This window comes from Hesperophylax consimilis, chromosome 7 (assembly GCF_061612785.1).
Source record: "Hesperophylax consimilis isolate HC1 chromosome 7, BYU_Hcon_1.0, whole genome shotgun sequence".
Classification (NCBI taxonomy): Eukaryota; Metazoa; Arthropoda; class Insecta; order Trichoptera; family Limnephilidae; genus Hesperophylax; species Hesperophylax consimilis.
Window position 1 is genome coordinate 22,891,487 of NC_142842.1, and position 14,577 is coordinate 22,906,063.

General features: G+C 32.9%; 1 protein-coding gene across 1 annotated transcript; it reads right to left on the bottom strand.

The window, feature by feature from the left end:
• Window positions 1–13: 13 nt before the first annotated feature.
• On the bottom strand, window positions 14–13,513 carry LOC149422497 (GEL complex subunit OPTI). Its single transcript, XM_089633835.1, has 4 exons — window positions 13,362–13,513; window positions 12,874–12,977; window positions 5,804–5,933; window positions 14–321 (listed from the first exon to the last, which is right to left on the bottom strand). Exons 1-4 carry the CDS (start codon window positions 13,467–13,469, stop codon window positions 274–276), a joined length of 390 nt encoding a protein of 129 aa, XP_089489961.1. The 5' UTR covers window positions 13,470–13,513; the 3' UTR covers window positions 14–273.
• Between the last annotated feature and the right edge of the window lie 1,064 nt (window positions 13,514–14,577).

Genomic DNA, 14,577 nt, shown 5'->3' on the forward strand with positions numbered 1-14,577 from the left:
ATTATTATATAATCACATTTGAATAAATAAAATTCATAACATTGCTTATATTATGTGGGGTGAAAATAAAATAATAGGTTCAAATAATATTTATATTAAATAACAATTAACATTTATGTTGGGATGAGGATGCACTTATACTATTTATTCACAAGTCTTTTTAAATAGGGGAATAGTTCGTGAGGAATTTTACAAAAACAAATCGGAAAACACATCTCGCTTTTGTATGGACATACAAAACATTCGGATATCTGCAGTCGACAGCTGCTAACTTCATAACGCCCCGTAATACAGGCCTGTATACATTATTATCCATGTGACCTGCAACCAATGAAACCAGTTATTAGTCTTCCTAAAGGACTTGGCATTCGACACGAGGAAGAGGTTGAGCTCGGCCTAAGCCTTGATGGCAGAGCGGCAGGCTTCTTGGCTCAGAAAACAAAGATATATTCAATACAACGTCAATGTACTTAATTCATTACTGAGTATGAGCCAATAATTTTAAAAATACGTTTTTTAAGCGCATTAAGTTGAATGACATGAGAAGCATTGATTGGCACCAAAAAATATTGAAATTGACCAATAGACTGCTTGCACTCAGTTAAAGTTTATACAACGAATAAATCTTCAAAACTAAAGAAGCAAGCCGTTGTCCATTGACTTTGAATAATGTTTTTATAACTTAAAAATAACTTATTTTATTGAAATGATTACAGATCTGAGAAATATATTTAATTTGTAATGGATAAAAACAATGTTTTGGTCATTTATTTAACTTATCATACATTTCATGTTTTTTTTAAATAATCTTTTTTTAGTTCATAGTAAAATATGTGTCCCAATTTGAATACGTTGGATTCGACCTTCCTATTTTTCATTAAAACAATCCTTAGGCTGGGTTTACACTTGTAAGTAAAATTTATGACTTTCGTAAATTTTTGATAAGTTACTCACAGGAGCGATTACATATGCATTCAACTTATCGTAAATAATTTATTTTATTTATTTATTGCATCTCACTATACATAAAACACTAACTAGGACTAAGCCTGTATCGAGGTTAACAATTTACATTTGAGTGAAGCAAACATAAGAGTAATCACAAACATAAAGTAATGCTCACGGAAGTTGTTCAGAAGTTTAATTTACGAAGTTCTCACAAAGACCGCTACACCAGTAATTCTATTTTTGGTAAGATGGCTTCCTGACAACAACACGTTGCCGCCGACTTTGACAGCTGTCACTTAGTAACATTTGATAACAGGGATTTGTTCACGGTTCATAAAGTCGAGAATTTATTTACGGTTAGATCATGGATCCTCATTTCCGCACACAGCGGATTGCTGCTGCGATAATATGCACAATTTTGGCAAATAAAAACGTAAGGGCCCGTAGAGAGTGTTGGATTAGGAGTTGGCTTCAAAGAAGAAGTACTGATGGGGCTTTCGTTCGTTTAACGGCAGAATTAAGAATTGAGGATCAACAACAATTCTTTAATTTTATCCAAATAACAGCAACTGACTTCTAATACATATTGGAAATGGTTGGACCGCTAATTAAAAAGAATGATACTCGTTTTCGGAATGCTAGCTGAAAAATTAATGAGATTCCTGAGGCATATGTGTAAACACCATGTACGATTGTGTGAGAAATGCGGAGATCCACAAAGAGTACAAGGCTGATGTAAGCGTAATGAGTAAAATCAAGAAAGGGACGCTTAGATGGTTTGGGTATGTAGAGCGAACGAGCGAAGAAAGGAGTGTAAGGAGAATATACGATGCAAATGTGAATGGTAGCAGAAGTCGGGAACGCCCGAGGAAGACATGGCACGACTAAGTGAATCAGATACTTGAGTCGGGCCATGTCAAGAGTCAGAATAATAGAAGAGTATGTATTAGACGATGTATGAATGTGAATGAGGCAAGAAATGTGTGCCAAGACTGAGTTGTTTGGCGATCCGTCCTCTCAGCCTACCCCTGCGGAGAAACGGCGTGATGGTTAGTTAGTTAGTTAGAAAAAATAATGGTGACTCTTCGATTTTTGACGTCAGGTAATGTTTTCTATGTATTCTTGTATTGCATTTTTGTATGCATTCATTGGAGATATTAATTTGTTGTGAAGTTTGATAGCTGATCCATCAGTTCGTGAAGTCGAAAAGTAGAATCATTATCACAGGCATTTTTTAAACATGACATTGTGTGAATGATAAATAATGTTATGTTAGTCTCCATAGATTATTGCAGTGTATTATTTCATAAAGCTGTTCATGGCGACAAGTAAACAAGTCCTGAGGAGCAACGGCAGACAGACCGAATCTTACTGTCGGTGTTGCAGATTTCTGTTTTACCATCCCGACAGTGATGTCAAAACTTACTGTAAGCGTCTCAACTTATCAATCTGTTTTGATAAGCTGTGAGAGAGCCGAAAATTACCGCGTGAGCGATTAGACCTGTCAAAAACTTACATAAGAAAAACTTCTGTAACTTGGTATAAATTACGGTAAGCGACTTATGATGTCATTTACACTGGTAAATTTGGCGTAAGTCGCTTACGTGAGCAACTTACAGGAAAAAACTTACAAGTGTAAAGGCAGCCTTAGGCATCAAACATTGTAATTTTTTGAAGTGCAAATAATAAAACATTTAATTTTTATAAGAGTTATTCAGTTATATACATAATTTAAAGAAATATATACAATTTTAGTATGTCCTACAAAAAGTTAAAATTTTTTGTTCGGTTTTGTAACGCAAACCAGTACAAACACTTTTTTGGAAAATTAATTTTTATGGTGAAGCAAAACTTCCAGGTGAACGGTATGCCGCAATCTTGACTTTTCACTTCAGCCAGTGAGTAGCGTTATAACAGTGGGCGTGCTTGGACTTGATTTGAGGGAAATTTTTGTCGAATACGAACATTGAACACACAAGGTATGTAAATTGATTGAGCACCGTGCCCATTGGTGATGACCGCGTGACCGCGCAGGATGCCGAACAGATACCCTCTCTTGATAATCAGTACCAGGTACCCGATTGTCACCGGGAAGCTTACCACCGTGAACAGACATATGAACAGCATGAATTTCAACACAGTTTTTAAGTAATCTTTAAAGAAATATATCACTAATATAAATAAAACTACTAGCACTATTGAAAGCAAAATATTAAAAATATATTTGTATGTACTCTGGGTATTTATCCTCTTCAAAAAACTGCGCTTGTTTCTACTCACGAGAGTGATGATTATTATTGAGTCGTTCACATTGAATTTGTAATATCGGAGGCCGATATTAAAATCATTATACATAGTCAATACTTCAACGTGCAGAACGGCAACAGAATAAAAATGAACAAGCGAATGACCGTGACATTCAGAGATGAGGTCAATAATTTAGATTGGAAATTACCCTTTTTTTTTTTTACTAAAATCCTATTGTCAGACTATAAACTGTGTTGAAATGAATAAAGAAGAGTCACTGAAGAAGGATGATATAAAATAATTATTTTCCTTGTGTTGGCTGTGGGTGGTTTATTTATGTGTTGGCTGTTCTACTTCGTTCATAGAAAAACACAATAAACAACGTTTTTTGACATTTTCTTTAAATATTTGAAAGCCAATTCAATTATAATCTTTTCGTTTTAATCGGTAAGCGTTGTAAAGTTACATCTTTAAAATTCGATTCGTGATATACTCTTGACAAGCGTTCATTGTAAAAAAATATTTGTCCAATTCAGTGAAAAGCCTCGATGTATCTGCTAACCCTTAATGTATGTTTTGCGATTTGCAGGAGAAATAACAAGCACACATCATGTCGGGGGCTATGTCCATAAATCCCAAAACCATCCTCAACAGTTTGACTGTTTTTTTCTCACAAATAAATATTAAAAGAATGCGTTTTTTGTTAATTATATTCCATATAAAGCTGAAAACAATTCGACATTCAAATTATAATTAAAATTTAAATAATATATTATTAAAAATTGAATCTTTTTACTGTTAAATAATATATATATTTTTTTTAAATATTATAGTGCGTTTCATCATCTTCGCTGTTAATATATAAAAAAGAATCTATATCATAAGGTTGTGGGATACACGTTTTAATCAAGAGTGCACAAAATTAATTATTTAATATTATTATAATTTTGTTACAAAACAGGTAAAACACACTCCGGATGGGCACTTCCACTGCGTTTTTTTTAAATAATACACATAGAAAAACATATTTTTCAAGAGTTAAGTAATACACTAAAATATATTTTGTTTAATTTGGTGAATAAAAAAAATTTAAAACTTATAATTTATAAAATAAATTTATGGTATAAAAAAATAGGAGGTACAAAAAAAAATGGCAATGTGATGTACCACAACTAATTTTTATAGTAAATTTATGTTATAAAAAAATAGGAGGAACAAAAAAATGGCAATGACTGATGTACCACAACTAATTTTGTATAGACACTAAAGATATTAAAAAATATTGTCTATAATACAAATACATATACAACAGGAACACAAAATAAAATGCATTAAAATTTATTTTTATCTTTTTTGTCGACGAAATCGCAAGATTTTTTGTCATCCCTCCAGAACACATTATCAAAGGGTTCCTCTTAAGACCCAGACGATGTGTGTTATTTCACATACAATTTGAATAAAATAATAATTTAGACCTATGGCATAATTGCCCGATTTCCGAAAATTGTAGATACCTACTCAATCGTCCTGGTGAAAGATCACTGATAAAAATTGAAACGTTGCTTGAAATGGCATCACCCTTGTTTGGCTACCAGATCTGAATAGTCAAGTACTTCCCAAGCACCTCCCCGCTCCATCAACCATAGAAGATTGGGGATGCCATAGTTCCAATGTCTCCAGGCAGAATTGAGATTCTTGTCCGTTGTCACAATTATTGAGGCAATGAAAGAACATTACTCACGGTCGGGCGGGGGCCCGGGGGGGTTTGCAACTATCGGGTGGGAAATGTAGTTTATGGTTGTGAGGTGAGAGGACCTGGTCTCCCTCATACTTAGAGATGGCAAAATTTAGCATTAATTTTCAGATTTTTTAGCATTAACAATTGGAAATTTAGCGTTTTATAGCATTTTGAGGCATAATTTAGCGTTTTGTAGCAAAATAGAAAAAAATGTATTTCCTGAATGTTTTTAGTGCATATTTAAGTATTTTTGGTAAAATATATGTTTAACCTTCATTTGCAAGTATATCCATGTGAAAGATTATAAATAATTAATTTTAATATTAAATTAATAAGGAAGGAAACTCTAAGTACGGGTCGAACACAAACACAACAAATGCAGATTGCGATTAACATCAATAGGCGTAATTTATTTCGCACAATTTGTGTAATGTCAAAAAGCAATTTTAGCCTACAGTACAAAAATATTAAATATTTACACATAAAATAGTAAAAAAATTATAAAAAATCGTAATGTAAATATCGATTTTTTGAAATTCTCACATATTATTTTAATACCCGGTATTTTCGGGAAATTCGCGCCTATTTCGCTAAATAGAATAATTTAGCTGAAATACGGCAAAAATCACGTTTTTCGCGTTAATTCGCGAAATAGAAATCACTGGAAACACTTTCAAATGCCTTGAAACGCAAAGAAAACTTATAAATGCCCTATTTTCGAAACATAAATATTTTTTCGCGTTTTTAGTTAAAACGAAATTTTGCCATCTCTACTCATACTGCCTAATTGTTGCAAGGGATCATGTCTCGGAAATGATTAAATGGATTGACCTATAATGTTTGATTGACAGTTTTAGGAGAGTTACATACCAGAAAGCCAGCAAAGGACGTCATAAAACCCTCCTTCGTCAGTTCCCAGATGCCTCCGTATTCTTCTTCGTCGATATTTTGAAAACTTGTACAATAAATGTAAATAAGGCCAGCATTGACTAAAACAAACCTGAAACCAATATTATAGTATTTACTTTAGTTTCAAGGAACAGTGAATCAAATATACTTGAGTGGGGTCAAATCAAGAGTCAATAACAGAAGAGTGTCTATGAGATGCATTGCTTCGTCCAGACAATGCACAAAACACATAGCCAACTAACAAATAAATAATTGAGTCGGCAAAATAAAATGTAAGAAATTATTATTAATCATTATGAAGTTTAAATCATGTTAAATATGATTTAAGATTTTCACGGCCAAAAGTATTTTTGTTATTTGTTTTTGGGGTGTTATGCCGTGCTGCGCTAACTCCTTCTTTATCCAACGTTTCGGACAACGTTACAGTGTCCATCATCGGGGCAGATGTGTCACATCTGGCACATCTGCCCTGATGATGGACACTGTAACGTTGGCTAAAGAAGGAGTTGGCGCAACACGGCATAACACCCCAAAAACAAATAACAAAAATTTAAATCATGTTCTACATTTGTACAATGTATTTGTACTCTTGTACTACAGTGTGTCTATAGAACATTTTGATACGTAACTTACCTCAAATTACTACATTGTGTCTATATAATATTATCATGGACATGTCAACACAGTTTCTAACTTCTAACCTAATAATGTAAAATACTGCCACCATGGGTGGAACTACGGTGGAGACTCCCAAGGAGAATATTGTGTTTCCACCTATGACGGCAGAATAACACCCATGCGAACACCTCGGCACAGGTTCTCCTAGTGAGGTGTTCACAGAACATTACTACCTAAGCTTCAATCATGTATTTGCAGTTGCAAAAAAAAAAAAATTAATTGTGACCATAATAATACGAGTATATTCAGATATTTCCATAAGTGTTTGTATATTGCTTGATACTTGTCTAGGGCAAGCGTTGCACGCAAGTTCAGATGGTATATATACTGAAAATAGGAACTCGCTTAATATGCACATTTTATTTAAAAAAACACTTTGTGTCAGTTTGATGATAATGAAAAGTAAGTATTTCAGTTTCCGGAAATGTAAATTAATGCATTTTAGTAGCAATTTTGTTAAAAAACTGATAATTTGACATCTTTTCTTCAAGCCATGTTTTGACATAATAATATTAAATATTTTTATTGGCAAGTTTTATTTATTTATTTCTTGATTAAATCCAATCTAAAAACCTATTTTAGGATCGTACGTTAATATTTTAGTTGAATAAGAGAAAAAAGTTAACTTTCTAAAACTAACTTTCGTAACAATAGCGATGGCCGCCAAGTGAACAATCGATTTTAATTTTAATAAAATAACTATTTTAGCTCATTATTTTCCATTTCCAGAATTTATCCATTTCCTACCTATCCCTAATCATCACCTTGCTGGAAAATTTTGTTCATTGGTTAAATTTGAAATTTGGAACAATGGCAAGGACATAGTGCAAATTCGAGTGCATTTGTTTTAAAAACAAAAGAAGAATTAGGACTACCTTGGAAACAAGTTGCTGGTGTTTTTCGTGAATGTTGAAAAGTAAAAGGAAACATTGGGACAGAGGGGTATAACTAAGATTAAAAAAATTGGAACTGAAGAAAAGACACGATAATCACATTGCTGGCTGAGTGGAATATCTACGATGGTTTGAAATCTTTTGTTTTTGTTTCTTGTTGTTTTTTGTCATGGTCTAGACGCCGACGTATAAGTAATTTTGAATATCTTATTTGCTGAAAATGTCAATTCCTAAAGTAGTGTTGTGTTAAAAGCTACACAGATTTCAATTTAATTCGACATAAGTTCCCAACCTACTTAAGTTGTAAGGAGAGACTGTTTCGGGAATGGTTGTGAATTGAATACACAATATTAGCGAGATGTCCGTCAGTTTGTGGCTCTCATTTCTCAATCGGAAGCAAAAGGTCAAGTGGTTCGTTGAGAAATTGCGCATTGCCAACGCTTAATCTTCATGATATCTCGTGATTGTAACCAAAAAAACAGGTGCGAATCTCTCTGTTTCTAATTCGTAACAGCCTTAACTTAACTTGGCCGTAGAATTGAATCTATTTTCTTTTTCAGACCGAGTATCCGAGTTCCTGCCAGGATTGTGTGTATTTTATCATGTAAGGTATAATTCCATCGTTCAACCTTATTCATTAATATTTAACCTTTCGGGTCAATCCGCACCAAATCATCCAGAAAATTTTGGATTTGTCACCCACCATCTCAGATTTTGATGAAACTTTAAATTTTTAATCCTTCCATATAGATAAGAAAATATACCAAATTTTACCTTCCTACCTCAACTCGTTTTTTTTTTATGGGCAGTTGAAGTTTGGGCAAAATAAGCGTTTTTACATATTCCGAGCACTCCGGAAGAGCTTGTACCTTCAATGAAAAAAAATTGTATCTTTGTCATTTATAGTGCAAATGCAATGAAAATTTTCAATATTATCAAGAAAACTATGCTGATTGCAGAAAAAAATAAATAAACCCTTTACATTTATCTACTTGACTTTAAAAAATTACCAAAAGTAATTTTTTAAGTAATTTTTGGGACGGAAAAGGTACTTTACAAAAAAGCAATATCTCGGGAAGGTACAGTGTTAATGAAGTAATTTTTTTTTTTTATTCATATCTACAAATAGCATAGAATCACATACAAAAATAAAATTCATGGCATTTTACTTGCTTCAATAAATAAAATCCATTTTAAACTTTTTTCAAACTTTTTGTAATTTTTTTTTTATTCTTATCTACAATAAAAATAGTACAACCTAAAAAAATAAAAATCCTGGTATTTTGTGTGCTTCACAGTGTAGAAACGTTTTTAAAATGAGAAATCTTAATCATACAGAATTGTTCCAAGTTTTTTAAAATCTAGATACTGTATTTGCAAATAAAAAAAGTCAAACTTATTCGGTCCTTTACAACATGCTGGTAAGCTTGCAATGTAAGCTTAAGGCACCAACAAAATAATGTACCTTGTTCCTTACCCTGAATGCATACACCATAGCAATATTTTATAACAAGATCAACTTTTTAACTCTTTTCAATACAAAGTTAACTCTTTAAAAAACAAATACAATAAAAATAAAACAGGCAATGTAGGATTAGGTTAAATGAAAGTACATTACAATAATATTGTTTACAAATAAATGTTCAAGTTCATTTTTTACTTTTATTCTTGATCTGACCCATAAGATGGTTGAACTTTTGATCAGCATGATGAACGTCTTTTTCAAGAAAGTAGTAAGCTCTTCCTGAACCTTTTGTTGTGGGAGGGTCAACGATATTAAAAATATTTTGTAGTGGAACAAAACAAATATCTTCTTTTTGATGTGGCCAGTAAAAGGATGGAGCTGGGCCAAAAGGATGCATAAACTTGATTGATACATCACACTCGTCTTCATCTTTGGAAACCACAAGTCCAAAAAACCAATGGTTGTCATATACGCAAGCTACATAAGAGTTTGTACAAATTTGTACCATACTTAGTTGCTCAGAGCGATTTCGTTCCCCACTGAAGTTAAAAATCAAAGCATAATCTGAATCTGAACTTATCCTTTTTGTGCCAACTTCATTTTCAGACAGAGGAACAAAGCAGTGGAAACCTCGAGTGCCTGGTATTGTTTTAGCTTGTGAAAAACGCTGCTGTAATTGTTGCCTGCAAGTGAATAAGCTTTCTTTTCTCAGCAAGTAAAAATATATATTTTCTACTCTCGACTGACAAAACTTAAAAGTTTTGTCTACAGTTGTGATAGTGTTGCCAGGGCCAAGTTGCAAACTTTCTCTAGTTAGAAGACGTTTTACTGTTCCACCTATTCCATCACAGGGAGATTTCCCATGACTCGTAGCAAAAAACGACCAACATGCTTTCAAGTTGAAGTCTTTTTGATGGTGACACAGATTTAAAAAGTTTTTGCAGTTTTTATATTGCGCTGCGCAACCATCAGTAAAATAATGAACACTTTGAATTTGGGGAAATTTTTGATTTAAAAATTGAGCAACAATTTTTTGAGTTTCGTAAACGAAACTTACATCATGTTCCAAGTCATCTGAAATTACACACAAGCTTGACACTGTGAGATCTTTGCCAGGCTCTTCACAAGTGTAAATTACCACTGGGTGGAGTGAACAACTGTCTTGCGTCCAGTGGTAACCCTGGACTTCATTCTGGATAACATAGGAGAAGTTTTCACTGAAGTCTAATAACACAACAGCTTCATTTATCTGAAGCTGTGCTTTTAGGGACTCTTTGAGATATTTTGATTGAGACTTTGTTATAAAAGAATGAGGAAGAAGTTTTACAAGACTCTTCACAAGATGTTCTACATATTCATGAAAGGGAACTGTAACTGAAACCTGCTGTGTTCTATCAGTAGTTACCCATGCACTGTATGTGATTTCATCTTCTTGGTCCCATTCTTCAAAATTTTCTAACAAATGTTTCAGATTTTCACTAGATGTTGAACACTTATCGCAATGTCGAAGCATACAGTCTCAACATTTTCAACTTCACTTATGTCTTCTTGAAAAGTGTTAAGCTCTTCAATTTCATTGTTAAGGTTTTGGCTCTTACTAATTTTTGCTCTGCATGCATTACAAATTTTTTGTCCAGGGATTGCTTTATTAGTTACTTTTAGAATGGTATTAATGTTCTCTGAAAATTCCAAGGATACTGTTCTTAAAGTTTTTGTAATTTTCCTTTTGTGGCTTTGGAACGGGTCAAAACAAGCTTTTTGAAATGTTTCATATTTATTTAAGTTAAATATTCTGTGGTGCTCACAAATGTTGAAAACCAAGTCTGTAGATACAAAACTTCTTTGTTGAATAAGCTTTTTTTCAAATTCACTTAACAAATCCACACTCGTTAATTTCTCTGACTTAGTATAACTTTTTTTGTGACATTCAGTACCATTATGTTGTCCCACACTACATTTAACTAAACTTGTTTCGATTAGAGACATTTTAACAACGTACACCATAACATGAAACAACTACTGTATTTATATAGATGATCACTGCTTTGAAGCTGACTCAGAACTAAGCATGTCAGAGGAAACAAAGCATGTAGTATCCTGCAAACTTAGTGATGAGGCAGATAGTAATTTTCATGTTCTGTCTTGTTCTTGTTGCAGATACATCATTTCCATGTAGTGACTTGTCTCTAGGACTGTTTCTTTGATATTAGTCCATTCATTCAACCTATATTACTAGCTATATACCTAAACTATAACTTGCCCAATTACAAACTAAAAATAGATATAAAAAAAATCACAAAAAGTTTGAAAAAAGTTTAAAATGGATTTTATTTATTTTTGTATCTAGATTTAAAAAAACCTAGAACAATTCTGTATGATAAAGATTTCTTATTTTAAAAACGTTTCTACACTGTGAAGCACACAAAATACCAGGAGTTTTATTTTTTTAGGTTGTACTATGTTTATTGTAGATAAGAATAAAAAAAAATTACAAAAAGTTTGAAAAAAGTTTAAAATGGATTTTATTTATTGAAGCAAGTAAAATGCCATGAATTTTATTTTTGTATGTGATTCTATGCTATTTGTAGATATGAATAAAAAAAAACATTACTTCATTAACACTGTACCTTCCCGAGATATTGCTTTTTTGTAAAGTACCTTTTCCGTCCCAAAAATTACTTAAAAAATTACTTTTGGTAATTTTTTAAAGTCAAGTAGATAAATGTAAAGGGTTTATTTATTTTTTTCTGCAATCAGCATAGTTTTCTTGATAATATTGAAAATTTTCATTGCATTTGCACTATAAATGACAAAGATACAATTTTTTTTCATTGAAGGTACAAGCTCTTCCGGAGTGCTCGGAATATGTAAAAACGCTTATTTTGCCCAAACTTCAACTGCCCATAAAAAAAAAACGAGTTGAGGTAGGAAGGTAAAATTTGGTATATTTTCTTATCTATATGGAAGGATTAAAAATTTAAAGTTTCATCAAAATCTGAGATGGTGGGTGACATGGCCTGGATGATTTGGTGCGGATTGACCCTTTCGTCTATAATTTATTGTCTTGAGTTTTTCATTTCTCTGTTATGTTGTGACTGTCGTGAGGGAACATTTTGACAAACATTTTTATTTTTTAAATAATATTTTAGGCTAGTGAGGGGAGTAGGATCCGAATGAGAATTATATTGTCTATGGTGTGTGGCGTGGAATAATCGCACCCAAAAAAATTGTCTAAATATTTGCATACCTATGGTTATAAAGAGGACCAATTTGTTTCATACAAAAAGCACAGAGTTATCGATCTAGTGAGTGGTTTATTTATGGATCGGGCTACCTTGGAAACAAGTTGTTGGTTTTCGTATAATATAATCTCTTTGAAAGTAAAAAGAAGGAAGTTAACTATCTTGAAAGTGCGTAATATCATTTTAAGTACTCATTCATTTTGTTGGCGATAATTACCTCAAGTTATCCCGGTGGAACTCACTATATTGTGTTGTGTACTCCTTCGCAGAGATACAGTGGTAAGTGATAAGTCATCCTGTTTTACTTCTTTGCATACATCGTTCATTCCTACACATACTATTACCCAATTCCAGCGAACACCAATTCATTTCGTCTCTTTTAAATAATTTACAGTTCATTATCATGTTCATGTGAAGCTGTAATTCGTAAGCAGTTTCGGATGCAACACTTAGCCTTAACAGTAATTAGCTCACTAGCCATGTCTGTTGTGATATAGTTTTGTAATAATAAATAACTAACAGTTGTAAAAATGTATGCCCAAGTTTGCAACACCATTCATCATATTATTATGTACCTACTTAGAAAAAACAATAATTGAATCCCCAAGCACAGAAGCTAATCTTGGGCAGCATATTTTATCAGATTGTTTCTCCTAAACTAAAATATAGATAGAAAACGATGGAAGTTCTATCTTATCAGTTGGTCGGTTACAGTTGTAGATATAGTAATAATAAGTAAAACTTTATACTTACAGGACCAATCCGATGAAACCCTTCAGCGGCACAACCCCCCAAGCCAGGCCAAGGATGATTCCCAAGGCTTGGCGCGCCCAGTAGATCACATCCAAGAATTCGTCCTGCGGGTAACACAATATTAGAAACCTTTTAACCTCTCTTTCTGTTACTAGCGTTGTTTATGAGAGATATAGACAGGTTATAATGAAGTTAGCAGTTGCCTTCATTACTATTTGTTGAAGCTGAATTAACCAGTCAGAATACTACCAAATATCAATAAACTAAGAAACTACTTACAAACAGGGATTTAAAAAAATGGTTCCAAAGATTGAATTGAAATCTAAAATTGTGGTTATTACAATAATGACACAATAAGTAGTCTATATATATTTTCAAATGCAGCGAACCAATAACTAGCGAGTAATAATTACTAATTGAAGGGATTAATTCGTTGAAAAGGACGCGGAAACCTTAATTTACATTCGAAATTGTTCAATTAAAAATACCTTATCTGGCCATTCTGACTTTGTTGTGATCGCTCTAGACCAGACAGATGATAATTCACATGATTTATTCAAACCATTTCCTTCGACAGTCTTGGTTTTTGTAGCCATCGTGTTAAATAAAATAGTTCACGAGTAGGTGACAGTGCGACATGGGCAAACAGTGTTCCCGAACTCAAAAATTCAAAATCGGGAGAATTTACGCCTAAAAATCGGGAGAAATCGTGAGAAATCGGGAGATTTTCTTAGAAATCGGGAGATCACTAGAATTATTTTAACAAAATTTCTCCTTTGTCAATAATACGAATCCCTTTTATTATTCCGAAGCATAACCTTAACAACTAACGAAAAAACCCATAAGCAGCGCCGTCAATATGATTATTGTAGATGTTGCCCGTGGAATAACGCAATTTGCCCTAACGTTTAACGGGGACTTATTTTACGTCTGGCAACTCGGCGCAAATTTTTGTGAAACATCGACCTTGGACTGTCACCTGTCACTTTGCGAGACGTCAAAAATCATGTAATACCTACTTACTTTTAAAAGTGAGCGACATTCATACAAGTAACGACCTTCGTCATCGGGATGTGTACAATTAAATGAAACAAAAAAATTTATGAATTTTAATTTTATTTAGGAACCAATCAACCACCTCATGGGCTTTTTCAAAACACCTGTCACCTGGCGACAGATGCTTGATAACGGTAGGTACACTGTTTAGTAATCCTTAATCCTTTATTAAGAAATACCTACAAATATCTCAGTGGAATCATCAAAAACAAAAAGAAAGTGCATGGGCCAAATTAAAATTGTTAATGAAATTATACAGAAATTGTTATAAATGGAGTTATATTAGATTAAAATTAAACCTTTACAAGCATGCTGAGTGTATACAAAAGACAATTGGGCAGTAGAATCTCTTATCTGGGAAGAATCCTTCAAAAATTATCCCAAAAAGCTGTGAGCGCAGTATACAACTCCGCATTTCTATCACTGCTCAACAATCCTTTTTTTTGTACGATGTACAAAGTAAAACAAAGATATCAAAAACAATAATATTTATACAAAAAAAAAAAAAATAATAAACAATGTGTTACCAAAATAATAATGATAATGAAAACATATTACAAAACAATATCATAACTATAAGGAATAAAAAATAATAATGTGCTGCCGGAAAGCATAAAAATAATACCAATCAATAGGGTCCTTCCACAT

Coding starts and splice junctions, on each gene's coding strand:
- LOC149422497 (XM_089633835.1), bottom strand. CDS start 13,469: ATGGCTACAAAAACCAAGACTGTCGAAGGAAATGGTTTGAATAAATCA. Junction 12,978..13,361: donor AGTCAGAATGGCCAGATAAG/GTATTTTTAATT, acceptor TGTTACCCGCAG/GACGAATTCTTGGATGTGAT. Junction 5,934..12,873: donor GGTTTCATCGGATTGGTCCT/GTAAGTATAAAG, acceptor TATTGGTTTCAG/GTTTGTTTTAGTCAATGCTG.